The following is a 27,509-nucleotide window of genomic DNA, read 5'->3' as shown; positions in this document are numbered from 1 at the left end:
CCAGTAATAGTTTTGTTTTTGTTTTTTGTTTTTACAAAACAAAACAAAAACTTACGTGCCCATACAAGACTTCCAAATATAACCCCACTCCGAGAAACATCCACACGAATAAACAAGTCCTTATCTCCTCCGACTTCTTACTTTTTACCAGGGCGTGCAGATGTTCCTGAGTAATATTTAGAAAATGACCGCGTCTGATACTTCTCGCACTAGTCCAAAAACACCGAGATAGATATTTGAAAACATTCGTCAGAGGGTATGAGGGCGCAGAGCATGTCGGGAGATGTCTGTACGGTGGGCGCCATATTGGAGCAACAACTATTGTTATAAATTGAGACGGGGCTGCTGCTGGCTGAGTTTACATGTTTTCTGCGTGTTTGTTCTGAAATTTTTTGGATATTTCTACGCAAGGTCATGAAAGAGATGTCAACGTAAGTGTTCCGTGCTTCACAAGGATATTAGTAGGTTAAATGAGTTAGTTGTTGAGGAAAAAATGCAGTGCTAGGCTAGTTTAGCCAGTTTGTTGAGATAACGGTCAGGGAATGCAGGCTGCAGCGGATAAGCGGCCTCAATGTGTTTTTTTATTAAAAAAAACACTCCCGTACATTAAAGTAATTTAAATACATGTGTAAAATATGTGTTGTAGTCGACTGCATTTAACGCAACTATTTTGATGGCGTTGGCCATGTAATATTGTCTTTGTTTACATAAAAGCTGGGCAATGCTGGTGTATGTAAACGCGACAAACCGCATTTGAATTTAGGAGTACTACGTGTCTGACATTGTTTATGTTGAGTTAAGTGTGTGTAACGTTATATATATGTCATCAGGTGAACTGAAATAAATATATACATGCATATATATATGTATATATATATATATATATATATATATATGTATGTATATATATATATGTATGTATATATATATATATATATATATATATATATATATATGTGTGTGTATATATATATATATATATATATATAAAATAATAGGCATATGTGTGAGTGTCCATCATACATACACTTCTCATTTGCCATGCATATATTTAATACTATCATAAGTTACGATTACAGAATGTTTTGAAAGCAAAGTGTTCATATGTTTTTGTTGTTTTGAACTCAAGAAAAAAATAGATTAACTTTAGTTTGTCTGCAGCGCAGCATTAGCCTATTATTATTGCTATTATTGTCATAATCGTGTCTTCATTTGTAGGACTGGTAACAACAGTACGCTTGGCGGGCAGCAGCCTCGGAAACATTATGGCATCACATCTTCAATCAGCCTGGCCTTTCCCAGAGAGATAGACCATATCTACACTCAGAAGCTTACGGAGGCTATGAAACCATTTGGAGTGTTTGAGGGTGAAGATGAACTCAATCACAGGTGAGGACTTTCATTTGTGTGATTTAGTCGCTGCTTTCCAGTGGTTAGAGATGGTGGTTTGTGCAGACTGCCAGATAGTTGTTTCTGTTTGTTGCTAACTGTGTAGTATATTTGGTTAATGTAACCGTAATGAACATGAACCTTTGAAGTAACTTTACAGTCAACATATATGGAGTGATCTGTACAGTTAGGCTCATATATATTTGGACAGAATGGACACTGACACAATTTTCATAATTTCGGCTCTGTATGCCACCAGAACAGAATTAAAAATAAAACCAGGGTGTCCGCGGGTCCTTAAATTCTTAAATAGTGTTTTCCTAATAAAAGGCCTTAAAAAGTCTTAAAATTTCTTAAATTCAGATTCAATGGGTCTTGTGTATTTTTGGTCACATTACCACTAAATATCTTCAGTCTGATGGACCTAATGACTGTTTACAATCATTGGACAGACCTAAGATCCCATAATTTATAGATTATTTATTACATGATATATTTAAGTAACATACCAAGGGAGCTTTTTTGCTGAATATTGTGTCTGAATATCACAATTGCAAATGTTACATTGATTTTAGTTCAATAAACAAGTAGTTAAGTTACTTACATTTTAGACACAATATTTACTGTTTTATTCTGTTCCGCCAACGAAAATAGTTCCAAACAAGGATCAGAGCAGAAGTATTGCACATTCTCCAAGCAGCACTAGGCCCTGTATAAAAGTATGTATTTTCCCCCCATCCTTTCTTATTTGTATATTCTTAAATGCATAAAACATTAATCTCCTTATTTATTGCAGTTATAATTTTGCAGCGTAAATGATATAATCTGAATTGTAACAGTCCTATAGAATTGATTGATAAATTGTAATATGACATGAAAGGTGATGCATACATTTAAATTCTTTTTTTTTTTTTTTTAAAGGGCCTTTAGAAAGGTAAATTAAAAATATGCAGATTTAAATAGGCTATGTAAAAGCTGATAGAACACTGATAAAAATATTGGTTCAGAATAACACAACCAAAAATCTCGGTGATGCAGTACTTTTGTGGGGATGTTTTGTGTGGAATATTGTCTGCTGATATGAAGAGTTCACTGTATATCGTAGTAATATAATTTATGACAGCAATGAAATTCAGTTTTCTTTTTACATTTAAACACATTAAATATTACATATGTATGTAATATAATGTGTATTTCCATTACAGGTTTAGGTCTTAAATTTCATAAAAGGTGGTATTAAAAAGGTCTTAAATTTCACTTGCTCATATCCGTAGAAACCAATCTGTTGAAAACAATCAAGATGAAATTGAAGTGCAGACTTTAAGCTTGAATTCAAGGCGTTGAACAAAAATATAACAAAAGGCTTAGGAATTACAACCATGTTTATACCCCCCCCCCCCCCCCCCCCCCCCCCCCCCCCATTTTCAGGGGTGCTAATGTAATTGGACAAATAAATATAATCATAAATAAAATGTTTATTTTATGTTCATTTTTAAAATTTTGTTGAGAATCCTTTGCAGGCAATGACTGCTTTAAGTCTGGAACTCGTGGACATCACCAGAGACTGGGTTTCCTCCTTTGTGATGCTTTGTCAGGCCTTTACTGCAGCTGACTTCAGTTATTGTATGTTTGTGGGTCTTTCTGCCTTTTAGTTTTGTCTTCAGCAAGTGAAATGCATGCTCAGTCAGGTTGAAATCAGGAGATTGACTTGGCCATTGCAGAATATTCCACTTCCACTCCAATCAACTTTGCTAAATTTGACTGAATCTGGGCAGAGAGTATATCCCTATACATTTCAGAATTCTTCCGGCTTCTTCTGTCCTCTGTCATGTCATCACTAAACATCAGTAACCCAGTGCCACTGGAACCATGCATCTTCATACCATCACACTGCTCCACCATGTTTCACAGATGATGTTGTATGCATTGGTTCATGAGCTGTTCCAAGCCTTCTCCATATTTTTATCTTCCTGTCATTCTGGTTGATCTTAATTTCAGCCGTCCAAAGAATGCTTTTCCAGAGGTGGTCTGGCTTTTTATTTTTAGATGTTTTTTGCAAAGTCTAATCTGGCGTTTGCATCTTGTGGTGAACCCTCTGTATTTGTTCTTGTGAAGTCTTCTCTTGATAGTAGACTTTGACAGTAGGCGCGTTTCCATTACAGATTTGCGTAAAACTTTGGCAATATTTTATAAATGTCGATAAAGTATTTCGAAATGACGGCGTTTCCATTAACCAATGTTATGCGACTAAAACGTAACCTTTTGCCTCTCGCGATAAGTCATGGCAACAGATTTTGGATATTTATTTAAAGAAGGCATAAGCGTGTATCTTTACAGAAGCAGCGCAGAGAGCCGGTGTGGCTGGAATAAACACAAGCATTGACTAGACTGGCCGCAGTACGTTTGCAGTGTAAATTATCTAAGCATTAATGGCAGGGAAAACCCCTTATATTCGAGAGCGACCAGATATGAAGTGTTTCTTGGAGGTTATAGTACATTGAAGAATGATCATATGACATTTTAGATACACCATGTGACCTGTAAATGCGGGAAAAAAAGTTTCCATTGCAGTTTTGTGAATTATTCCTTTTTCGCATTGCCTGAAAAACCACCTGATGTGAGCGTAAAACTTTTTTGCGATTATATGGGAGTTTTGGCCACTCCTAATGTTCCTGCTATCTCTCTGATGGATTTGTTTTGTTTTTGAAGCCTAACAATGACCGCATGATGTGGGTTCAAAGCAACAGCTTCTAAATGTATGTGGCACACTTAGAATCAACTACAAGGATCAAATGACAAGTTTAAAGATTTTCACCAGCTTTGTATTGCTACATGTCAGTAGTATGTGTAAATGAAATGTGTACTTGTACTTCCATGTTTTTGTATCCCTGCCCATGGGCAGTCAGATCGACAGAAAGACCTTGAATGGCAATGATCCTGATGCATTATGGGCGTTGAAGTTTCCCTACCCTTTTCTGGAAAGTGAACACCACAGCACTCTTTGTGTTTTCTCAAGTCATGTAGCACCTGTTTTAAAAACATATATATATATATATACTGCATAAACAGCCTTTTATTAAAATTCCTTGTCAGTGGTGAGTTAGCCAATTTTTCATGTTTTACTCTCTAACATTTAGTCACTCTTCTGGTGTGTGAACTTGTGAGGCATGCTACCACAGTTTTAAATACAAATTTATTTGACTGTCTGGCTGACAAGTCTTCAAGTGTTGTAGAACTGATGCACTAGTGTGCGCAAGATGGCAGTCTTCAGTCTTGTAGCGTGCATTTGGCAAGGTGTTAGACATTAATAGTCATTATGCCATAGTTCAAACAACAGATCATCATAACATGATTTAATAGGAATTTTGTTTAGGTGCTAAAGTGAGTAACCCAACAATTATTAGCTCCAATGGAAGGGAAGACCTGATATCTCACAGCAGTGGCATTCTATCTTGCGTAAAAGTACAGATCTATGTGAAATGCATATGTCTGAAGTGCATTTGTTTTGCAGGCAGTAAAACACTGAGACAATTAAGAAATTGTGTAAAACATTCAAGTTGCAGCTTTTTGAAAGCACTAAATTTTTGTAATACAAAGATTAAATTCAGATTTTTTTTTTTACAGTTTCATTTGTTGCTGGTTTAAACTAAATATGATTTGACTTCTACTACAGTATTGAGTGTATAATTTGTCTCTTACAAACCAGTTTTTTGCACCAGTTTTTGTCTTGTGTTTGTAGGCACTAAAAGGGATGTTTGTGTCTTATAGACTTGCAGTTCTTGGAAAACTGAATTCATTTGTGAAGGAGTGGATTGCAGAAATCAGTGACTCAAAGGTAAATAACACTACAGGTCTCTTGACCTGATCACCAACTTACATGATGATATGCTTTTCTGAATTGTCCCTTTTCCCCCTCAGAATCTTCCACCGTCAGCAGTAGTGAATGTTGGTGGAAAAATCTTTACTTTTGGGTCATATAGGTTGGGAGTGCACACGAAAGGTACATTTAATGAGCTTGATTGTACTGTAGAGCAGCAGAATGACCTTTAAATATCTGCAATCATAAATTAAGAAAGGCTTTACAGTTATAAAGGGCTATATGTACTGTATTGTGTATATCAAATTGGTTTTTGTTTTCTTTAGGTGCTGATATAGATGCTTTGTGTGTTGCCCCACGTCACGTCGAAAGAACTGACTTTTTTTCATCTTTCTTTGAAAAACTAAAACGGCATGATGAGATTAAGGATCTACGAGTGGGTACTTTTTCTGTTCCTTATTTATTAGTGTTGTCAAAAGTACCGAGCGTGATATCATTCGGTACTGAAATTTTAAAAACGTCCATTTCCCGCTAACATTTTAGCCCTGTTGAGTAGATTCCTAAATGGCGCTGATTGGTCATTGTGTTTATGCGCTCAACAGATATGACTGGCTACAATCCGCTGATAGACATGGCTTTCAAACGCTCCCATGTGCTTCTGTGTGAGTGATGATCATTGTAGCCAATTACAGCCATATCTGTTGAGCGCGTGGAACACTATGACCAATCAACGCTGTTTAAGAATCTGCTCCACAGGGCTAAAATGTTAGTGGGAGATGGACGTTTTTAAAATTTCAGTACCGAATGGTATCACAGTCGGTCCTTTTGACAACACTATTCTTTTTACCACTGCTTTGTTTAAAGAGTGACTTATCCTGTGTATAATTCCTTTTCAGGCAGTGGAAGATGCATTTGTACCAGTCATCAAATTCAAGTTTGATGGAATTGAGGTAAAACACTTGAATAGTTTATGATATGTACCCTTGTAGATATTTTGGTTTAATTTTATTTTTATTTTTTTCCTCCACCCAGATCGATCTGCTCTTTGCCAGGCTTGCTCTACAGTCAATTCCTGATAACCTGGACCTGAGAGGAGACTCTCTCCTCAGAAACTTGGACATCAGATGCATTCGCAGTCTAAACGGTAATATCCTCTTATTTAAAGGGGGGTACAATGCTGTTTTATGCATTCAGAGTTGTTTACACTGTTAAAAAGTTGGATTCTCATGCTAAGCATGGCCAAAGTTTAATAAAAAAAATATTTGGAAGTATGACAGAGTATTACATACAAGTTTCGGAAAGTTTTTTTTCAATCATGGCTGTTGCTGATATGAAGGATGCAGTACTACTATATAGGTACTCAAGATTAACATGGGATTGGGTGAAACTGTGTGTTATGCCCCCTTTAAATGTCACATAACACAGTCTAATTTGTAGATTCCTCCATAAATGTACTTATTATTTTGTTTTGCAGGTTGCCGTGTTACAGATGAGATCCTATATCTGGTGCCTAATAAAGAGAACTTCAGATTAACATTGAGAGCGATTAAACTGTGGGCCAAACGTAAGTCTGATTCAAAACTTGCCTTCAGACACTTTTTGTCTGGTTTGAAATCAAGACTTCTGATGTCTTTTGTTCTGAATCTTTGCTTGACATGCTAAAAGCAAGTTAATACTGCAATTCGATGATGTTTTTTTTTGTTTTGTTGTTTTTTAAGGACGTGGAATCTATTCCAACATGCTAGGATTTCTTGGTGGAGTTTCCTGGGCTATGCTCGTGGCCAGAACGTGTCAGCTCTATCCAAATGCTGTTGCCGCCACACTTGTGCACAAGTTCTTTCTGGTCTTCTCTAAATGGTGAGATCATAGCACATTCTGTACATATGGTGGAACTGAAACTTTATGTATTGTTTTGCTGATAATGTCTAGTCCCTTTCCTGCAGCCATGGAATGTCCATTGCTGTTTCCCCCTCTTAACTGCATTTCTGGTCTAATTTTACTTGATCAGGGAATGGCCAAACCCTGTGCTTTTAAAACAACCCGAAGACAGCAATTTAAATCTGCCAGTCTGGGATCCACGGGTTGGTATTCTTAAGCTCATTGTAGTGAAATAGTTTTCTAGGTTTTCTGGACTTTTTGCTATACAGTTTGTCATTTTATTTATAGGTGAATCCATCAGACAGGTATCATCTGATGCCAATCATCACTCCTGCATATCCACAACAGAACTCTACCTACAACGTGTCCACTTCCACACGCACCATCATGAGTGAAGAGTTCAAGAATGGTGTGTAATAGATTGTCTCTAATTGGCCATTTCTCTTGACCATTTTCTAATTTTCCCAAATTTTCTGTTTTAAGGTCTCACTGTTACAGATGAAATTCTTCAGGGTAAAGCTGATTGGTCCAAGTTGTTTGAACCTCCTAACTTTTTCCAGAAGTACAAGTAAGTGAATATCCATAGTGTCGTATCAAAGATCAATTCCAGTAAAGACTTAATGTTTTTGTTTTGGTTTGGTTTGTTGCAGGCATTACATTGTCCTCACTGCCAGTGCATCCACTGAGGAAAACCACCTGGAGTGGTAAGAGCTTAAAAAAATACATGTCGTGTGTGTGTGTGCAAAAATTTTGTAATTTGAAATAATACAGGGCTCCAGACTGCGACCCTTTTTTTTTTTTTTTTTTGTCTCCTGCTGGTGCGAGTAAATTTTGTGAGCAGTCGCACTGGCGCAACCACCGCTTTGTTCAACTTGCGTTTCCATTTAAAAAAACGTAGCATATAGGTCAATGCACACAGAGTCACTTGTGCCATTAGCCCATTTCGCGGTGTGGTTTCTTGGCTGCCACAGACTATGCATTAAAGAGACCTAAGGCCTTGAAATATGGCTTATTACCCCCAATGAAAGCCAAATCTTAAACTTTTTTTTTTTTTTACAGTACCAGTACCAGAACTTGGCAAATTTTATGCCATCAGCCCATTTCGTGTCAGTTTTTCCATCGCCACAGAGGATGTGTTAAATTGAACATAAGGCCTTGATATTAGGGCTACTACCGTAAAGAAAAGCAAAATTTCGAGCAGGTAGATCTCGGTTAATTCATGTGCATCCATGCTATCGTTTTATCCATAGTAAGATGGCAGTGATGCACAAAGGAAATTATAAAACTAGAAATTGTAATGCGTTAGCATGCAAAACATTCCCATGCACATGTGAATAGTTTCTTGAGGGCACAAAAAAAGTTTCTTGTGTGCATGTAAGTCTGTATTATTTATTTATAACTTGTTTTATTTTAGGGACTGTGTTATTTTAAGAAAATCAATTAAAATATTTACAGATGACTATACTATATACCAAATATAAAGCTGAAAATAATGATGTATGAACCATTTATGTTAATTATGGTCTGAAAATCTACCGAGACGTTTGGAAATTTGAGTCTGGGAAAAGTATGGAATTTTGAAATTAATAATGTGTAGGAACCCTGTTATAATGGCTTATTAGTCATTCATACTTTTTCCTTTTATATTTTGAAATTATAAAATCACTATAAATTGTCAAATCTTCAAGAAATCCGATTTTGTCAGTTTTGCTCTCTTTTTTTGTGTATGAAGTAAGAAAAGTCAAAGTGCTTTGAAAAACTTTTGTTCAATTTGCAACTAAATCAAACATAATCACTGAAGTTGTTGGTCAGTTCCATATAAGACTATAGAAGAATAATGGTACATTTAATAAGAGTACAGTTTCTTTTCTACATAAAAATTAGATTTTGTACATTACTTTTGTTAATAAAATAAATTTTGTAAGCTTCCCAACTCAAGCTTAGTGTTTTACTGTCAAATCTTAACATGAAATAAACATGTAATATTACTAGTAACTGCACTTATTAATGCAAAACAGTAGTAATTGTAATTCAAAGCATCTGTCAGTAATGCAGTTAAAATGGGGAAAATATTTGAACGATTGCATTCCAGGCTGATTTAAGGTGTGCCCCTAAGTTTTCAGCTTGTGCTCCGAAATATTTTCACTCGGGGGGCTACAGTGATCCTAGGAAAATAGTTAGTCTGGTGCCCTGTATTACTAGTAATGATATTTATGTCAGAGACTTAAAAAAAAAAAAAGTTAGGCTTGCTCATACAATTAAATGGGTTTGTACTAAAATTATTTATTTTTTTCTACTTAAACAGCATAATGACAGTTATAATTATAGAAAAGTCTACTCCCAAATTATCAATATGGGTTTACCGAGCAAATTGTTGCTCTGTCTTTAAATTAAATTTAAATTAATTGTAGTGCCTGTAGTGTGACCTTTTTTTCTTACAAGCTATTGAATTGACGTCTTTCTGTGGTTGATTGAGCTGATTTGAGTAATTTGGGTTCTGGGAATTGAATCACAGAATCTTCATATAATGACGTTCTGGCCTCAACAGGATTGGACTGGTAGAATCAAAGATAAGAGTGCTGGTTGGAAATTTGGAGCGCAATGAGTACATCACCCTTGCCCATGTCAACCCACAGTCGTTTCCCGGGTCAAAAGAGAATCACAATGAGTAAGTAACAGATGGGTTGGGGGTAAGACCAAATGTTTTATCTAGCTATGAGTAAGTTTATATGACCGTAATGGTTTGTCGTGATATAGTGTTTGTTCGTTTCATTTATTAATAGCAAAAGAAATGGATAAGATTTACACTATTTTATCATATGGCGTGCCTCTGGTACAATGCCAAATCTTTTTGAACGTTAAGGAAATTCTGTAAATAATGCAAAGCAGTCATGCACAGTATTGCGAATTCTCTACCAGCTGACACATTTCTACCGTTGTACTGGATTTCTGCTATAACAAACAAGCTAAAACATTAGCTTTGTTAGCCATTAACAAAGCTAATGTTTTGTTTTGTCTAAAATTTTGGTTTTATAAGTATGCTCAGGGTTTCAGCTTCTGCTTCTTTAAATTACCCTTTTAATCAACATTTTATAATACCCATGTTTATTTTGGGGCCGTGGAACAGCACAACAGTGAACAAGTGCTCAGCCAGTGTGAGTTTTCCAACAGCAGGCGCTGATATCAAATGGCCAGTATATACAGACTGCGCAACTGACCTTTAGAACTTGCAAATTTATAACAGATTTTTATGCTTTTTTTTCACAGAAATGAATTTGTTTCCATGTGGTTCATTGGAATCGGCTTCAAAAAACTGGACAACTCTGACTGTGTGAATATTGACTTGACCTACGACATCCAGTCCTTCACAGATACTGGTAACCTTCTCAGCCTCTGTTGTTTTCCTCCATGCTCATGTCTTGTTGATGTAGATGTCTGAACTTGGGGTCTTTTAATGTCTAAAGCTGTGTCTCATTGTAGTTTATAGGCAGGCCAGCAATATCAACATGCTAAAGGATGGCATGACTATTGAGGCCACACATGTGAAGAAAAAACAGTTGCATCAGTATCTGCCTCCTGAACTTGTGCAGAAGAAGAAGAAGGTAAAGAAAAAAGTAATAATCAATAATCTTAGTCTGTAAAGAAGCTAAACTATATCGTAACCGTATCCTATCTCTCTTTTGGGCAGAGTTTGGGAGATATAAATCGGAGCTCAAATGGTGGTGGGTCAAAGCGCTGCTCTCTGGATGGCAGTCAGCTGGACAGCTCCAGGGACACAGACATCGGCACTCCATTCAGCTCTCCTACACCAGTCAGCAAACCATGCCTGCCAGCCTCCACACCTGAAGATAGGTAGTGTCACTGATCAGAATAAAATATTTGTGATTTGGCTAGTTCAGACCAAATGATTCTAAGGGATTTCTGAAAGATCACAAGATTTTAAGCTAACTGACTCATACCTCTCCAAGATACTGAAATCCCATTTTCAGTTTATGGTATAACTGTTGACTGCCAGAAAGTTTTTAGAAGGTATAGCGGTTGGAACCGAAAACAAGACTTGTATATTACTCTAAATTTGCTTCAGTGTGGAAATTATAAATGTCACAAACTGCATGTAGAGTGTCATTTTTTTTTATGGTTAAGCTAATTTTATGGCCTCATTCTCAAGAAATGTTTAAATATGAGTTAGCTGTAATGTCAAAATGCTGTTACATAAAATTACTTAGTTACTTGTCTTAATTTGTTTCTGTAATAACTTATCTTTTTATTTATTTATTTTTATTTTATTTTTTTTCCCAGTAGTATCAGCCCACCCAAGCATCCAGTCCTTGTATTCACGGACAGCCCACCAGCATCAGAAGTTTCTCCTCCAAAACCAGAACAGGGAATGTCCATTCCAGTCATCGGATCCAGTAAGTGCTATCATATCTGCTGTTATGGACTTGTTCCTGTTTTTCTATTGGGGGGGAAACTTTTTTTTTTTGGGGGGGGGGGTCAGAATTAAGCTACATTCATTCTGATTCCACTCATCTAATAATTTGTATTTTCAGAGCCCATCACCACTCCAGTTGCTAAGCCCCCAGCACCTCCCGCTGGCAACACCATTCCTACAGTGGTGGGCCGCAGTGTGATACCCCGCATTACATCTTCCTCCCCTAGTCTGACTGAACTGCCCAACAGTGTCAATGGAGCACCAAAGAGACCTCACTCTCCGTCTCTGGAAGATCCACCTAAGAGGCACAAAGATACAGAGGTGCTAAGCTCTTGTAAAATACACAGGCCAAGAAATTCATTCCAATTGATCAACCTTTCTGTAGATCACTAATATAATCTAGTCTAAAAACGTCAAGCATGCCTTAATATGTGAATGAACCGCTTTTGCTTCAGGTGTTTTCTGATGACTCTGCGTTTAAAGAGCCGTACCCTCCAAATAGTAATGGCTTGGACGGTGAAGAGGGGCCCACAGTGGTGAGGGTTTTTTTTTTTGTTGTTGTTGTTTTTCTCATATTTATTGCGTTACTCTCAGGTGTTGACCACAACTGGCTCGTTTCACTAAAACTGAAACTGTTTTCTTGTATCAACACAAGACCTCATGCAATGTTTTCGCAAAAACTTTCTTTTTTTTTTTTTGACACAGGAGGGTCTTTCAGCAACCAAACCTATGCCAATACCAACAATTGATGCATCAAGATCGCAGGTAATTGACATGTAGTAATCGTCATAATTTGAAGTCCATATTGAAATTGAAATTATTTTTTACTGTCTTTTTGTATTTTCAGAGACTACCCAGTAAAGAGCTTCCGGATGCATCTTCCCCAGTTCCCACAAGCAACCTCCGTGTGATTAAAAATTCAATCAGGCTCACTCTTAACCGATAACAATGAGTTATCTACAGGTAACATGAATTGTTACTGTTGCTGCCACTCTTTGATTTGCCCTTTTAATCTGTTTTTCCCCTAGTCTTGAATATCTTTCTGCACAGGTTGTCCCTTAAAGAGTGGAACTACACTTGTGTAACAGCAGTGCTGCTTTTAAACTGCTACTGATATTTGGCTGGTCTTCCTGCTTGTTACAGAGTTAGTGTAAAGTATTGATGTTTTTTTCATGCCTTACTGTGTCAGAATGCTTGCTTAAACATCTATTTGAGCTTTTGAAACAAATTGTACAGTAGATGTAGTTTGTATATAACTTTAAAAATCATTGTTAGTCTTTCTATGCCACCTTAATGTAGTTTTTATTAACAAAAAAATGTGAAAAAAAAATTGTCCTGTTTGTCACTGTAAGATTCTTCATTGTTTGTCCGAAGGTTTTCCTTGCAGGCTTTTTGTATTCGCTGTATCGGTTCTGGGTCAGTTTCTGTGAGGACCTTTTGTGTGTGTAGATGGACCAGCTTTAGTTACTAAATACCAGGACTCCATTACCTATCACAGTAAACACTGCTGCCGCTCCATAGTTTGTTAACAGCTCAGAATAAAACAACCGTATTAGATCTGAGGTTTGGGTCTGTTGGGCCAACATTTAAAGGCAGGTTTGGTTTTACAAAGAGTTTGTGATTTATTTGAGTCCGTGTTGGTTTTTGCGTGTGCATGTGCATGATTGTATTTCCCTGCGTCTAGGGCATCACCCCTGCGCCTCCCATGGAGGTCTGGATGGCAGTGTCTCCAGAACTTAAAGAACAGACTAAATGAGATTTCTGCCCTCTTTCCATGATTTTCTGTTTTGTTTTTTGTTTTTCCTTTCTTTCTCTCTTTCTCCATCTTTCCACAAGCTACTGTCCTACCCTGTTGGGATGTACAGAGAACATAAACTTACTATTCATTTTGGGGTTTCTTAACGTTTTATTTATTTGTACCGTTATAATTTTTTATATCACAAGTATTGCAGTTGAACAACTTATTCTTCTAGACATTAATTTTGTCACTCAGTTTGAATCTTCCTTACCTTTAGGACAATTTTTAAAAAAAAATGTACTTATCATTCTTTTTGTAGGGCAAAAAGTTGTATTTGAAAGGGTATTTTTGTATGTAATGTAAACTGCCTTCTTTACATTAAGAACATAAAATTCACAAAACCCCAAAGTGGCTCCTGTGGTTTTTGTCTTTTCTTCTTTTCAAAACGGTTTTCTTTGCAATACAACGACGAGAAAAAGCGGCACATTCATATACCTGTTCTTTACCTAGTGTAGGCTATCAGATGGTAAGTGGCATTGTTTAAGATAACATCACCTGCTATGGGCGATCCCTGTGACGTACATGTTAGTAATGAGGTAAACACATGTCTTCATGTAGGAGCCTCAAAACTAACCTGCGAATAACCCTATAGGTAAATGTACAATTCAACAAAGTCAGAACGTAACTTCTCTATAAAAAGTGTTGTTCTCTCACTGTTGTTGGACACAAACTTTCTTGTTTGTGGGAGATTCCCACTGCGTATACAGGGGATTACCCTAACTTGAGTTTAACAGCGGCGTGAACTTCAGTAAATAGCCTACAAGCGGCGTCCATTTAAAAAAAGACTAATTTGAGCTACTGGTCATTCAGTCTTAATGATGCCCACTGTTAAGCTAAACTGTATCAGAACGAGTTCATGTACTTTTTTTCTTTCAAATGTTGATCCTTGGTTCTTAAAGGAATAAGTTTACAATGTCATTTTCTCATCCGAACTCTGTTCCATTGGTTACTTTCTAACGTGGACCCAACAAAAAGATATGTGAGAGGCTGACAGCGGTCACCTTTCAATATCGCTGCATCTTTTTTCCATACGTTGAAAATGAATGGTTCTGACTGTCTCCTTTCGTGTTCCGCTCAACAACGAAAGATACGCTGGATTGGAACAAAATAAAGACGCGTAAACAGCTATAGTGTTTTCATTTATGAATGAACCCTGCCTTTAGGTCTGTTTTATAAGAGGAAATTTCTTTAGTCAATTAAACAAGCAGGAGAACATAGTGTAAAAATTCCCAGCAAGTGTCTGTCTGACTGAAATGAAACTTATTGTATGAACTTGAGTTTTTCGTGGGATTTCAAAATCTCAAAACGTCTTGTTATTGTTTGAAATGGAAAGTAAAGTAAACATTAATTTATTGTGAGCACCTTGACATTTCTCGTTTTATTTCTGCTTAATTTGAAGTTGACGTCGCCGCATGCACATCTCTGCGCTGAAGGTTATGGCAAGCCATATTAATATTCTATTTTTGTTTCATATGTAATCCAGTAGTGGCTACTATCTATTCAGTTACACAGTATGTAAGATAAATGACTGGAACGCTGGTAACATGTTGGTTAATCAGATTTGCATATAGTCTTTGACATAAATTAAATAAAGTGGCTAATATGTAATGTCTTTCTTGCACTAATGCGTTATTGGCAAACTCCTTGCTTTGATATATTAAAGAGGTATGGCATATGTATTACAAGACTGAAAGTGATAATTAAGTTACCAACACAGAAAGCACAACAACAAAAGTAAAAAAAAAAAATTCACTAGTTGCAATTGTTTTTTTGTTTGTTTGTTTTTTTTACTTTCTATAAGTAATTATCAGAATATCTACTTTATAGTTTGATTAAAAATCAGTAGTTACTAGCTAGTAGCAATTGGAATGCACAACAAATGTCTAATAAACCAGTGCATATTTAACAAGTATTACTGGATAAGACCTATTTGAAAAGTAGTAGTAGAATGAGTACGCACACATAATGTATAGTTATTAGTAAAACTGCAATTAGTATCAGCAGCAAGTGGAATACATAAAATTCAAAAATTTGATAATTTCACTAACAATTGAATAGTTTCTTGCTACTATCGGATAGTGAGCAACAGTAAAGGAAAAATACTAGCATCTAAAAAAAAATACTTATTAGAGAAACTGAAAAAGTCACTAGTGAGTTACAATTTATGGCTAGTGCATTAGAAAGTAAAGTAGCTTCAGTAAAAATGAAAGCGGCTTGCCATAGGGGCGTGACCTGCAATGTGAGCAAATTGTATATAGTGGGGAATTCCCAGTCAATACTCTTCTGTGCTGAAGTGTTACTGTATATCTGTTCAGCAGTTCAGAGCTCGGACGTAAAACCTAAGACAAGGGTGTTCGCATAACATGGATGGTGAGTATCAGTATTTATTAAATTAATCAAGTAACTGTATTTTTATTTTTCCTTTCTTGCTTTTACCAGTCTTAAATTAAATGATGCGCAGTTCAAGTCTGTGTAATAGATAGTCGATTCAAAACAGCACTGTTGTTTTAATGAGTTGTTTAGATAGCCAATTAAAGATACTTAATGTACCAACTCAATTTTTATCATATAGAATCTTCTCAGTAACGACTTTTTATGCTATTTCTGGTGTGTTTGTAAATCTTGACAATGTAAATTGTAATCTTTCAGTAGGCTAACATGTTCCGCATTTTCAAATCTGATTCTATTTAAGAAAACAACATACAGGCTTGTAGTTTTATATATTACAGGGAATAAAACGCAGAGTTTTCTTTGTTGAAGTGTACAATTACAGAAAGCACTTGCGAAACAAAAGCAATACCTGAAAACAAAGTTCTTAATCGTATCGTATGTAAACTAAAGTTGTCAGTACATGAATACACGAGGGACAAAGTAACACCAGGAAATAAAAATGAGGAACTTTTAAAAGCTGTTTCAGCTCTGATATTCTAATCTGCACGTTTGTTAATTCTTGTACAATATAATATGCATTATAACGCGTATTTAGCTGATTGCCTGTATTCATCTGTTCTTCTATTCATGCTTTTCTTTACAGTGCATACCCTCTCAATGCACAGGGACCCCAATCTAAGTAAGTACATTAAATTAATCTGTGTCAAGTGTAAAACGTATTCTGTCGTTGCTAGTAACATGTTTAGGGTAGATCATAAACTTTGCCTAATTACTCATCAAGTATGTTTAAACGTCACGCAGTTGCCCTTGTAAAAACGATGTAATGTTCAGATTTCCTTACATTACTTCCTCTTTTGTTTGATGAAGATATGACTTCCTGTAAGTGTCAAATCTCTTGAGCAGGCAGTAGTGAGTGACATCTGTACACTTCACTAAATTATACATTGGCTCTATTTCATGCATTATAACCATTATAATGCATGAAACAGAGCCAATGTATAATTTAGTGAAGTGTACAGATGTCACTCACTACTGCCTGCTCAAGAGATTTGAAATTTACAGGAAGTCATATCTTCATATCTTCCCCAGCTTATTTTATGACATTTCACAGAGTAAGAATGCATAGGTAAATAAATCTCATCTGTTCGTGGCAATGTCAGAAGCAAGTGTGTTAAAAACAACTAAATATATTGCATGCCAAATACAGCTGTTTGTGCAGGTGTTTGAAGAAGTTATGATATGCTTAGTATAATGGCACCTGGATGAACTGGTAAAGTTCTGTGCCCACAGGTGCAGAGCGCGGGAAATAATTTACTGGCAGGCTGTGTTGTTTGTGGTCAGGTTATGGTCAGGTTCTGTGAAAGACGCAAGATGTTGTTTCTGCAGGTGTTTTTTGAGGCCATTGTCATCCTCTTATGCATCTTCAGTGCTGGCATTTTAATAAATAAGACTCATTTAAGTTTTTGACATGCTCTGTCTAATCAATTTGAACATTTAAAAGAATGATATTCAAATCTCTGAATCTGTCTGATGTCATTATGCTGGTCTGTGCAGTGGGAGAGCCCTGTGTTCAGATCTTCGAGCAGCCAAAACAGAGAGGCATGCGCTTCAGGTACAAATGTGAGGGTCGTTCAGCGGGCAGCATACCCGGAGAAAGAAGCTCAGACAATAACAGAACCTACCCAAGCATTCAGGTACCGGCTTGCACCACTGAAGAAAGAATTCACCGTATAATTAAACTTTAAAGAAAATGTGATTAATAAGTGATTCTATAAACAGCATCTCTCTTTATATCTCTCCCTATTAGATTCTAAATGTTACCGTGAAAGGAAAAGTACGTGTTACCCTGGTGACCAAAAGTGACCCATATAAACCGCATCCCCATGACTTGGTGGGTAAGGACTGCAAGGATGGTTATTATGAGGCAGAATTTGGACCTGAACGAAGAGTCATCGCGTAAGTTGGTGCTTTTAATGTTAAAATGTCAAAATAATTTGAATGTCACTTAAATACTGGAGGTTAAAAACCTTTTGATTGCAGATATATTATCTGCATATTTTGTTCTAATCTCGTTTGGTCCTTCTTACCATTTTCCTTCTAATGAAATGAAACATCTCTGTGCCCCACATCAAAGCCATTCCAATGTGCTTTCCGTATTACTCCAGCCCACACACTACCACAGTTCTCTTCCGAAAGGCTGTCCATTCTTCTTCTTTTTATTTTTTTTAAAGAAGCATGTTGTTTCAGAGTTGGGAGCCATGCAGGGGATTCCCCTGATATGCAAAATGAGAGCCTTAGAGCTCCAGTCTGCCCTCAATTTTAAACAGTATTTCAGCATATGGTTAGTTCTAACCTCACTCTTCCTGTTAACTTTAGTCTTTGGGATCAGTGTTCAAGATGGACAGTACATAGAACTAAACACATCTGACCGCTCAAAACCAGGCGACACAGTTTAACAGATCGTTTCTTTGTTTTTTCCAGGTTTCAGAACCTGGGTATCCAGTGTGTGCGAAGAAGGGAAGTGAGAGATGCCATAATGCAGAGGATTGCGCGAAGAATCAACCCCTTCAATGGTGAGAACAAATGGCACTTTTTTCTCTATCTGCCCAAATAGAAAAGTCCTCAAATTTAATCAAAATTGGGGTAAAAATGTCAACACTTGCCCCAACTAATTAGTTTTATTATATTTATTTGTATTCATTTAGTAGATGCTTTTATGCATAGTGTCTTACAAATTAGTTCACAGATTTATCCTCAAATTTTGCACGGAAAACATCTGCAAATTCCATCTGGACCTTCTAATCACCTCTCTTACCTCTTATCATTATTACTAACCCAGTTTCTTTCACTTTCTCTTGTTATCAGAAATTATGCGTTTAGATGATGGCCAATGTTGAAAGCTTACACATTTCTCTCTTTCCTGTCCTCAATACTGTATGACACAAACTGTCATCTGACAATGAAGTTAGGGTAGAAAAAAATCACTTCTCTTTATTTAGTGAAGGTGTTGCACAACTGGCTGCGGTATTGAGTGGCATATGATCACGGGGAATTTATTTAGAGAGGGAGGAATGTCAGGAGGAACTGTAAACTATACTTTTTTTGTGTAATTTACAACTTTGGTTTATTCTGCCTCGAGTATGCAAACAGCCAAATACTTCAGAAATTCCATGCAAATTATTGTGTGGGAGGAAATTACATCACGGTCAACATTTATAAAGCAGCTTCTCTAGGTAATTTTCTAGGTCTAAGTTTCAGATTGTGTCTTGCCGCCACCCCCCAGCAATTGTTTTTGGGATAAATAAGTCTGACTAGTTGACCTACAGAGTAACTTTTGGAAATGCCTGCACTTTAAAACGAGGATATTCTTTAAGGTGTTATTTATGAAGTGATTTATGTTAGCAGATGGTGTAGAATCATCATGTAGTGTCATACCCCTGTCTAGACAAATGATATTTGAGAAATTATGAAACTGTTGCTACAGGACTTCACACAACATGGTTAGTGAACATAGGGAATGCTAGATTGTGAACTTGCTTCCTCATGCTTATTCTGCTGTTCTCTGTGGTGATGGCTGTTTGAGGGACTGCTCTCGCTTCTGCTGTGATAAACAAATAAAGATCTCTCTCTTTGGCAGCGTAACTCTGACAGTCCCCTGAAATTAGGTAGATTAGTCATGATGGCAGTCGTAGTGAGATTAGTTTTGATATTACTTTTGAAGTTTGGTCATGTTTTGAAGGGGTGACCTGCCAGGGGTGACCTCATTTGCACTGACGTTATCCCACAATGATTGAACTGATGACGCATGCATATACAGTGTATGCTGTCATTCATTTCATTTATTGACTAGGTAATCGAATGTTTTTTGTGAGGAGGTATTTGTTTTGTGGTTAGGGCTGTCACGGACATGAAAGGATAGCTGAGAATTAAAAGTCATACCAGTAATTGTGATTAATGATGTAATTGTTTCATGTTCTGCTTAATACTTCTACAATGATAAAAATTATTTCGAAACCTTTTTCACTTCAACATTGCTGGTAAATTTTGCAAACAGAGAAACTGCAAGCAACAAGACTGCAAGACTGAAATTGATCTATATTCTATACTCCAACCTACTCTCTCTTATACTCGACTTTGAAAAATCAGTTTTTAACAGTATACACATTAAGAAGGATAAAATATAGTATTACCTTTCATGCTTTTTGATGTGAATAATAATGTTATATACACACAGCCAATATAATATAGCATTAGAATATTTTGCAAGTAATATATTTGTTTTAGTAATTAATTTAGTCATTTTCATGCATTAATGTGATCCGAACTGTAACATCCTAAAATATTTGCCATTACATAGCACTACATGTTCACGTTAAAACCTGAGGGTTTGAGGGTTCAAACTGTGCATAACTGCACATCAAAAAGTGCATTTCATGACATTTCTACATTTGATTACAGTGCCCTTACTTGGCTGGTAATATGTGACTGTGCGAAATAACAGCTAGTTTAATCAGTAGGCATACATGTCATGTTGGCGAAAAAGTATGTCGCTATAAAAACGCGTGGCGTCTATGAGGTTGCCCATAGTTAGATTTGCCGTGATGGGTTCTGAGTGGGTGTTGAGCGCACAGTATGGTGTTAGATGTCACAGATGGTGGGTTCAGGTGACGAGATATGAGTGTCAGGGTTAGGAATGGTGGTTTGCCCACAGAATGGAGAATCTTCACCTGCTTGCCCCCATTTGTCTCTACAACTCGAACCCTCTGCTTAACCTTCCAGAAGCCCACGCTAACCTAAAATCATCCACCACCTGCGACTGCTGTCCACTCGTTTCTCTTGCTCTCTTACTTCACTAAATGCTAAACCAGAGGCACACATATACGCAAATAAACATGACCACACCACGGCTCGCAGTTGCCTTTCTCACACTCCGCCTCTCGCTATCTTCCACACCCACTCATCTCCTCCCACCTTATCTTTGTTCTTCTGTTCCTTCTTGTCTGTTTTACATCTGTCTGCTGTGCTCCTCGCTGCTCAACATCCGTCTCCACCCTTCTTTCGCACTTCTGGGCTTGTGGTCTGGACAGAGGTGTCTCTTCGCGTCAGGAGGCCACCCCCTTTGCTGCAGAGTCGTCAGTGATACTTTGTCTCTGTTTCTTTATTTCCACCTTCTGTGACCTCAGACAAACGCACACTAAGAGATGTCTACACTGATGTGTCAGTGGCATTTCTGGTGATGCTGGGTGAACTCTGCAAGTGCACTGCATGCTGCTTGCTTTTCTGACTTGGACAACAACTACGCTTTGTATTAATGCTGCCTTTAAATGCACCTTGGTTGGGCGTTCATTATTGTATCATGTGTTTCAGTCCAAAATATGACTTGGAAGCAGTTTAAACAAAATTTTTAAATTAAAAAGGAATTATATTGTGAGCAGTAATGCCAAATTCTAAATATACATTTATATCACTTATTTATATGTGGCATCACAACTAAAGTTGAAGTAAATCCTGCACAATGGCTTAGATTGTCAAGTGTTGTTCAGAGGCGGACAGTAGTGGAGTATATTTACTTGAGTATTTTTTCTTTTCGAAAATTAGATTTTTTGACAGCATATCAGTAATCACTCTTGTCGGATTACGTAAAGTGATTTTCCCAGCATTTTTTTTAACACTGACCAGTTGCAAATGTGACATGTTTTTGCAACTATTCAATATTAAGAAGTTTATATTGTGGTATGTATTAGACACAATATTGTCTGATTTTGCAAAATTGTGTAAACGAAAATATTACCTATAAAGCCAAAGAACAACTGTTGTGCATCTCCTAACAAAACACAATAGGTGTTTGACTTGAAGCAGCACTGCACAGATGTTCTGTGTATGACATCAACTTACCGCAAGAGCGATGATGTCAAATAAATCTTGCTGTTTTGCTTTTTTGTTAAAGCAGTGTTGCTGTTGTAAACTTATACAGCTACAGTTGTGTTGCTGGGTTTTAAAGCAGGTTTGATTTTTGATTTTTTTTTATCTGTCTGTATTTACAGCATTTTTGCTGTCCACTCGGTTCAAAAGTGGATGAATGGCTACACGTAGATGTGTGCACACTGCCAGAGCTGTGAGAGATCACTACCATCCTGCTTTTGTGGGGGTGGGCAGGGGTGTTCATTTTACTTTTTTTTTTTCAACTCACTTGTTAACATTCTAAAAGCTCTTTATTCCAAAGATACTACAAGTTAGTCGGTGTATTCAGTAGGTCTAATGCATTGTAAGCTGCTTCAGCGGTATTGCAAGTATTATAAACAACAAAAATAAAACAGTGCATTGACATAAAAAATTTAATTTACTTTTGTACTTCTGTAGTACTTGAAGTACTTCTGTAAGTAAAGATCTGTCTTTACAACTTTCACTTGTAATGGAGTAATATTTGACCAGTAGTATCTGTACTTTCACTCAAGTAATGAAGTTGTGTACTTTGTCTGCCTCTGGTGTCGTTTAGTCTAAAAAAAATAACTGTACAATTAATTAAATTACTAAAATGATGATATATCATTTATTTATCTTTTATATTATATGTCATATTTATCTTGATTTTTTTTATTATGTATATATTTTGCATAAATTATCAATATTACAGTAATTTACTGTAAAAGGTACAAAAAAACTATATTATTTTCCAAGTTATATATACATTAAATGTGTATATTTTTGCATAAATTAAATTATCAACATTACAATAATGTACTGTAAAAAGTACAAAAAATACTATATTTAAGTAAATTTATTTAAATCATCAAACAAAAGGCAATACAGCAAAATAATATTAAATTGAAATTCATTTTAAAATTGTATTATTTATAGTAATATTTATTTATTGGTTTATTCATATTTTGCAGAACTGTGGTAAGCATGCTTTTTTAACAAGAGAAAGAATTCTCATGTTAAAGAAATCTAAAACTGTCAGTGCTGCCACTACTGCTCTCAAAAATCTATTTATTAAAATCAGAACAATATTTTGACCCTAAAGTCTTTGTCAGGCAAGCAACGGAAAAAATCTAAAAAACAAGTTGTGTCACAAGTGTGTCAGCTAGTTTTAAACAAACTGACCTGGTTTTCGTTCTCGTACCTGTTTCATTTTCTTCTCCCTCTTCCCCTTTCTTCTTCATGCACCTCTTTCACATGACTCTGTATATCTTCTGCTCTGTTTTGACACACAAATTACATCTGGTATTAATGTGTTATGTTTTTTTGTGCGCACTGCATCTTTGAACGTATGTTTTGTGTCCACAGTTCCCCAGGATCATCTGCTGCAGACTGAGGAATATGATCTGAATGTGGTGCGTCTTTGCTTCCAAGTTTTCCTGCAAGATGAGACCGGCTTGTACAACACCGCACTGCCTCCCATCGTCTCCAACCCCATCTATGACAACAGTGAGTTCACACAAATTAAAAGCACATGCTGTCATTTCTGCATGGCAGAATAATTTTTATAATGGTACTTTTTTATCATTGCCTTTAGTTTCTGGATTTAAATAAAGTCAAATTTATTACAGTATTTACTGTAATGATTTTTATATGAGTATTAAAAAAATAAGTAATAATGAGCATTTTTCAGTAATGTAAATTTCACTCCACTACATAAAAACCAAGCTAAATGTGATATTTTTTAGTAGTTAAATTTTTTTTGTGGCGTTTTATATAATTTTCAAGTATAGAACTTATTTGTTCTATATCATGTTCTATAAATTATAACCAATGAAAATGAGCAAAAATTAGTCTGAGTCTGTAGATTGAAACGGGATTATTTAATGTTAATAATTACCAGTGTAAAGGCCCGTTCACACGATAAAGATAATGATATTAGTGTCCACACCAGCGAACGATATTGTCTGTTTATTCTAAGCGCACATGGGTCTGCCGCTTTAAATTCTCGAGCACATTATAGCAGGATGGATTCTGATTGGCTGTCAGTGTTTTTATCGTTCATCAGCTGGAAAAAAAATTGTTCTGAAAGTGATTCCAAAAGTGATTATCGTTTCTCTGTGCCTTTATCGTTATAGTTGTGGTGTGGACGCTTCTATTCTTTAATACTGAGAAAGATTTTTAGAACTATATCTTTATCGTTATCGTGCTTGGTGTGAACGGGCCTTAATACTCACTTTTGGTTTTCAATATCTCCTATATTTTATAGTATTTTATTTTAGATTGAGGAAAAAACGTGGTATAGCGATACCCTTCAGAACACACCCGTTTGGCAGCACTTTTGACAGATTTACACAGAGCATGATGCTGTGGCAATGCATTGCTTAGGTGACAGATCTGTCAGTGGCCACATCCCACACTACAGGAAGTGAGCATGGTCCATTGCAACACTTCCTCACGTGATGGTGCTCTACAGCACGAGCAGAACAGCAGTGCATGCAGAGTGCTTTTGTGTGGTTGTGTGATGCTAAATAAGTCAGCAGATTAAAAATAAAGCTCAGCCCATGACTTGGTTAAACCCTTTCATCTGCATGTAGATGCTGATTCTCAAGTCTTTCATGTTGTTCTCATGACAATGGAGTAAAACTAGCCAGTGTTAATATGGCAAGCTGTTCTTTGCCATCACAGAAATCAGTCTCATACAACCCAGAAAAGAGGAAGCAATAAACCACCCCGCCCTTACTTTGTAAATCATGACAGGTTTGGCTGCTCTTTTAGTCTCAGGACATAATGTTTGCAAGTGTGGCTGTGCATGCAGATAAAGTCAAAGAATGTGAAAAATGATTTCCTACTGCTCATAGCAGTGCATGTCTGTGTTTTTTCTGTGATTTTCTAATCTTCATTCTCAATGGCCTGTGCTTGTTCCAGGGGCACCGAATACAGCCGAACTGCGAATCTGCCGAGTGAACAAGAACAGCGGCAGTGTGAAGGGAGGCGATGAGATTTTCCTCCTCTGCGATAAAGTGCAGAAAGGTACGGGAACATTTTAATTATTTGAAAACAAATTCTAAGTGTTATCGATTTCAGCCATTTTGCTAATTGAATCAGTGAATCAATCAATCAATCAATCAATCTCATATGCCCTTTTCTTTTATTCATCATCCATTCATTTTATTTTATGGAAAATATCTATCCATCTTCCATTACTAGTCTTTTAAAGCCACTTTTTTATTTAATGCATCACATCACCTTACTCTAGATGACATTGAGGTGAGGTTCTTCACTCAGACCTGGGAGGCCAAAGGCTCCTTCTCTCAGGCAGATGTACACAGGCAAGTGGCCATAGTGTTCAAGACACCCGCCTACTGTGACACCACCATCACAGCCCCTGTCACAGTGCGCATGCAGCTGCGCCGGCCCACAGACCAGGAGGTCAGTGAGCCCATGGAGTTCCGCTATCTGCCCGATGACAAAGGTAAAAGATCACCCTGCAGTTTTATGACACCCACATTATGGATTGTTTTGTTGTTACAAATGGGTCAATGATAAATAAGACTATCCACGATCAAATATTTTTAAAATCTAGTTTAAAATGCATGTGGAAATGTACTTTATGTCAGTCTCATCTGGTTTTGAAAAACTTTTTATCACATGACTTTTTATATCCTCTTTTAAAAATCTCACACATGTGAGTGTACACTCCATAATTATTATTTAAAAAAATGTATAAATATATTTTTCCAAGTAAAAAGTATTTATTTTTTACCAATATCTTTAAATTAAGTACTTATTTCATAAATACCATTTTTTTTAGGAGTTGCCCATCAACCTTTACTAACCCTGTCTTGTTTAAAATATAGGGCAACGGATATTAATATAATGTACCATTTTATTTCACTTTATTTTGCTAGTAGATTAGAAAGACAAACATGAGCGTAATGACTCTTTTCTTTTTCAGATCCATATGGCTGTCAAGAGAAGAAACGTAAAATTGAAAGCCAGATGAAATCCTTCTCTGGCATTTCCCAAGGAGCCATGAGCTTCATGAACAGACCAAAAGCAGTGCCTTTGGCAGGTTTGATGAACCAGAGAATCAAAATGGGTAAGATGCAAGGCACTTTTCATGTAACCCATACTAAATAGCAATATAGCAAAATTGTCTATATATATATATATATATGTACTTATATACATATTCTTTTTACAGAGCCAACAAATTATTATCGTCCACCAAACCATGGGGTGATGCGTCAAAATCCAACTGGCTATTATAACAAAGACCCTCCGTCCTGCACCATGATGCCACCCCTTACAGAAACCCCACCATCAGGAACACACAATCAAGCATGGAGTCCAATCGCCAACACCACCAATAATGGAGTGGGCCTACAGCAGGTGAACTCAAGTCCCAGCATGCCCACCACCGGGGAAAGTGGAAACAGCCTTCCTCTACTGACCGCTATGGATCTGGAGTTTCTTCACTCTAATGGCCCAACCAGCAGCCAGCCTCGACAGGACCAACCGAACCAGCAGAATCAGCAGGTCCAGCAATCCCAACAGCCACCTCAAAGGCAAGGAGTAGAAGGAGCCCATAATTGGTATAACTATAGCCAACAACAGCCTCAAAGCGCCCAGAATGGGGCAACGGGCACCGGTGGGTCAATGGGAACAGGCTACTTGTATACAGGCAACATAGATGATGATTTATTTCAAAACCTCATCGGCAATCAGCAGCCAGGTCTACCACTGAAACAAGAAGCTCAAGGGTCGAGCAACATGGCTGTGCTGGGGCCCAGCGTGGACTGTGTGCAGTCCTTCACTGCGCTCCTGAACTCCTCCACCCCCAATGGAAGTACCGCAGAGACCACGAGACAAATGGAAGCTGGTGGGCCCAATCAGAGGGTCTCGCAGATTTCCTACCCTGCCAGCAGCGTGGGGCAGGAGAACCATGTTGATTCTTTCACCTGGGCGTACTTCCCCGAATAGAGTCGAATTCCATAAGTGTTCAACATGTTCATGATTTTGTTCTTTAAATGTAGTCTCTGATTCATGTTCACTGAATGTATTTTCTGAAAATCAGAAGGTCTCGTTGTCCTGGAAATACTGTAAGATGCTGCCACCAATTAGGTAAAGCAGTGAGATTTGAATGTTTATGTGCATAACAGTCTGATGGTCATATTGGAGAAGTTTGGGACCAACTATCCTCAAACGCTCACTTATGACAGGTTAATTGTGTTCCTTAAAGTGGGAACTAGCAGGGAATTGTCCCTGGGTAATGGCTATGTCATTTTAAACATGCTTCTTATCCAAGGTTCTCAAATGTACTGTTCAAACAAGGGTTTTCTTTGGTTACTCAAGAGTGATATTATGGATTTAGAAAACTTGTTCTGTCTTTACTTTATGCAACAAATACAAGCTTTTACATTGCATTTTCTATGTGTGAGTTTTTGTATTTTTTATAAAATTAAAGTTTATACTACTGAACATGAATTTTGTGATTTCATGTATGTAATGTTTGATACATTCTGAGCTGATTTGTGGCTACATTACTGATATGTGGAGGTGACCAATGCTTGTTTTCATTCGTACTGGTAATTTGAATGCGTCATCTGTTTCTGTTTCACATTCCAAAGTTCAGGTAAATAAAGGATTAAACTCTCTAATTTGGTGTACATATGTCTTTTCGTATAACATTCAGTTATAAGAATGAAGAGGAGACTTTGGATGCGAATACTATATGTCTGGCTTTCATATTTCTGAGCCTGTTATGCTCCTAACAACAAGAATATGAAAACCAGTAAATCAGTCATTGTGTCATTCAAGCGGTTTCAACACCCAACAGGGTTATATAATGCTTAGAAACATAATTATTGTTATGCTGCTGA

At 36.8% G+C, this 27,509-nt stretch overlaps 2 protein-coding genes across 10 annotated transcripts; both read left to right on the top strand.

Moving 5' to 3' along the window:
- Positions 1-86: 86 nt before the first annotated feature.
- On the top strand, positions 87-13,660 carry LOC306884412 (poly(A) polymerase gamma-like; the record flags this gene model as incomplete). Of its 7 annotated transcripts, none has more annotated exons than XM_079440236.1 (23): positions 281-431; positions 1,219-1,389; positions 5,158-5,224; positions 5,308-5,389; positions 5,533-5,642; positions 6,103-6,156; positions 6,239-6,350; positions 6,681-6,770; positions 6,925-7,063; positions 7,215-7,287; positions 7,373-7,493; positions 7,568-7,652; positions 7,735-7,788; positions 9,633-9,752; positions 10,352-10,461; positions 10,565-10,686; positions 10,773-10,936; positions 11,384-11,496; positions 11,635-11,837; positions 11,972-12,052; positions 12,222-12,281; positions 12,364-12,479; positions 12,567-13,659. In XM_079440236.1, the coding sequence occupies exons 1-22, from the start codon at positions 415-417 to the stop codon at positions 12,460-12,462; spliced, it is 2,247 nt and encodes a 748-aa protein (XP_079296362.1). In that variant the 5' UTR covers positions 281-414. The 7 variants fall into 7 exon arrangements, with proteins under 7 accessions (XP_079296361.1, XP_079296362.1, XP_079296365.1 ...); XM_079440239.1 differs by adding an exon at positions 2,044-2,108 and having other exon boundaries at positions 290-431; positions 12,364-13,660; XM_079440238.1 differs by having other exon boundaries at positions 290-431; positions 11,387-11,496.
- A 749-nt stretch (positions 13,661-14,409) lies between these two features.
- Positions 14,410-27,285, top strand: LOC306884415 (proto-oncogene c-Rel-like). 3 transcript variants are annotated; one of them, XM_079440246.1, is made up of 11 exons: positions 14,410-14,477; positions 15,630-15,684; positions 16,349-16,384; positions 17,260-17,399; positions 17,513-17,661; positions 18,187-18,278; positions 22,993-23,133; positions 24,553-24,657; positions 24,884-25,099; positions 25,583-25,726; positions 25,832-27,285. In XM_079440246.1, the coding sequence occupies exons 2-11, from the start codon at positions 15,678-15,680 to the stop codon at positions 26,608-26,610; spliced, it is 1,809 nt and encodes a 602-aa protein (XP_079296372.1). In that variant the 5' UTR covers positions 14,410-14,477; positions 15,630-15,677; the 3' UTR covers positions 26,611-27,285. The 3 variants fall into 3 exon arrangements, with proteins under 3 accessions (XP_079296372.1, XP_079296371.1, XP_079296370.1); XM_079440245.1 differs by lacking the exon at positions 14,410-14,477 and adding an exon at positions 14,630-14,747; XM_079440244.1 differs by lacking the exon at positions 14,410-14,477 and having other exon boundaries at positions 15,583-15,684.
- The last annotated feature ends 224 nt before the right edge of the window (positions 27,286-27,509 follow it).

Source organism: Barbus barbus (assembly GCF_936440315.1).
Source record: "Barbus barbus genome assembly, chromosome: 18".
Classification (NCBI taxonomy): domain Eukaryota; kingdom Metazoa; phylum Chordata; class Actinopteri; order Cypriniformes; family Cyprinidae; genus Barbus; species Barbus barbus.
This window is presented reverse-complemented; position numbering and strand designations above follow the sequence as displayed.

Excerpts from the sequence above, each read along its gene's own strand:
- LOC306884415 (XM_079440246.1), top strand. Across the intron at positions 17,662-18,186 it reads CCTGAACGAAGAGTCATCGC|GTTTCAGAACCTGGGTATCC; the intron begins GTAAGTTGGTGC and ends TGTTTTTTCCAG. Across the intron at positions 18,279-22,992 it reads AAGAATCAACCCCTTCAATG|TTCCCCAGGATCATCTGCTG; the intron begins GTGAGAACAAAT and ends TTGTGTCCACAG.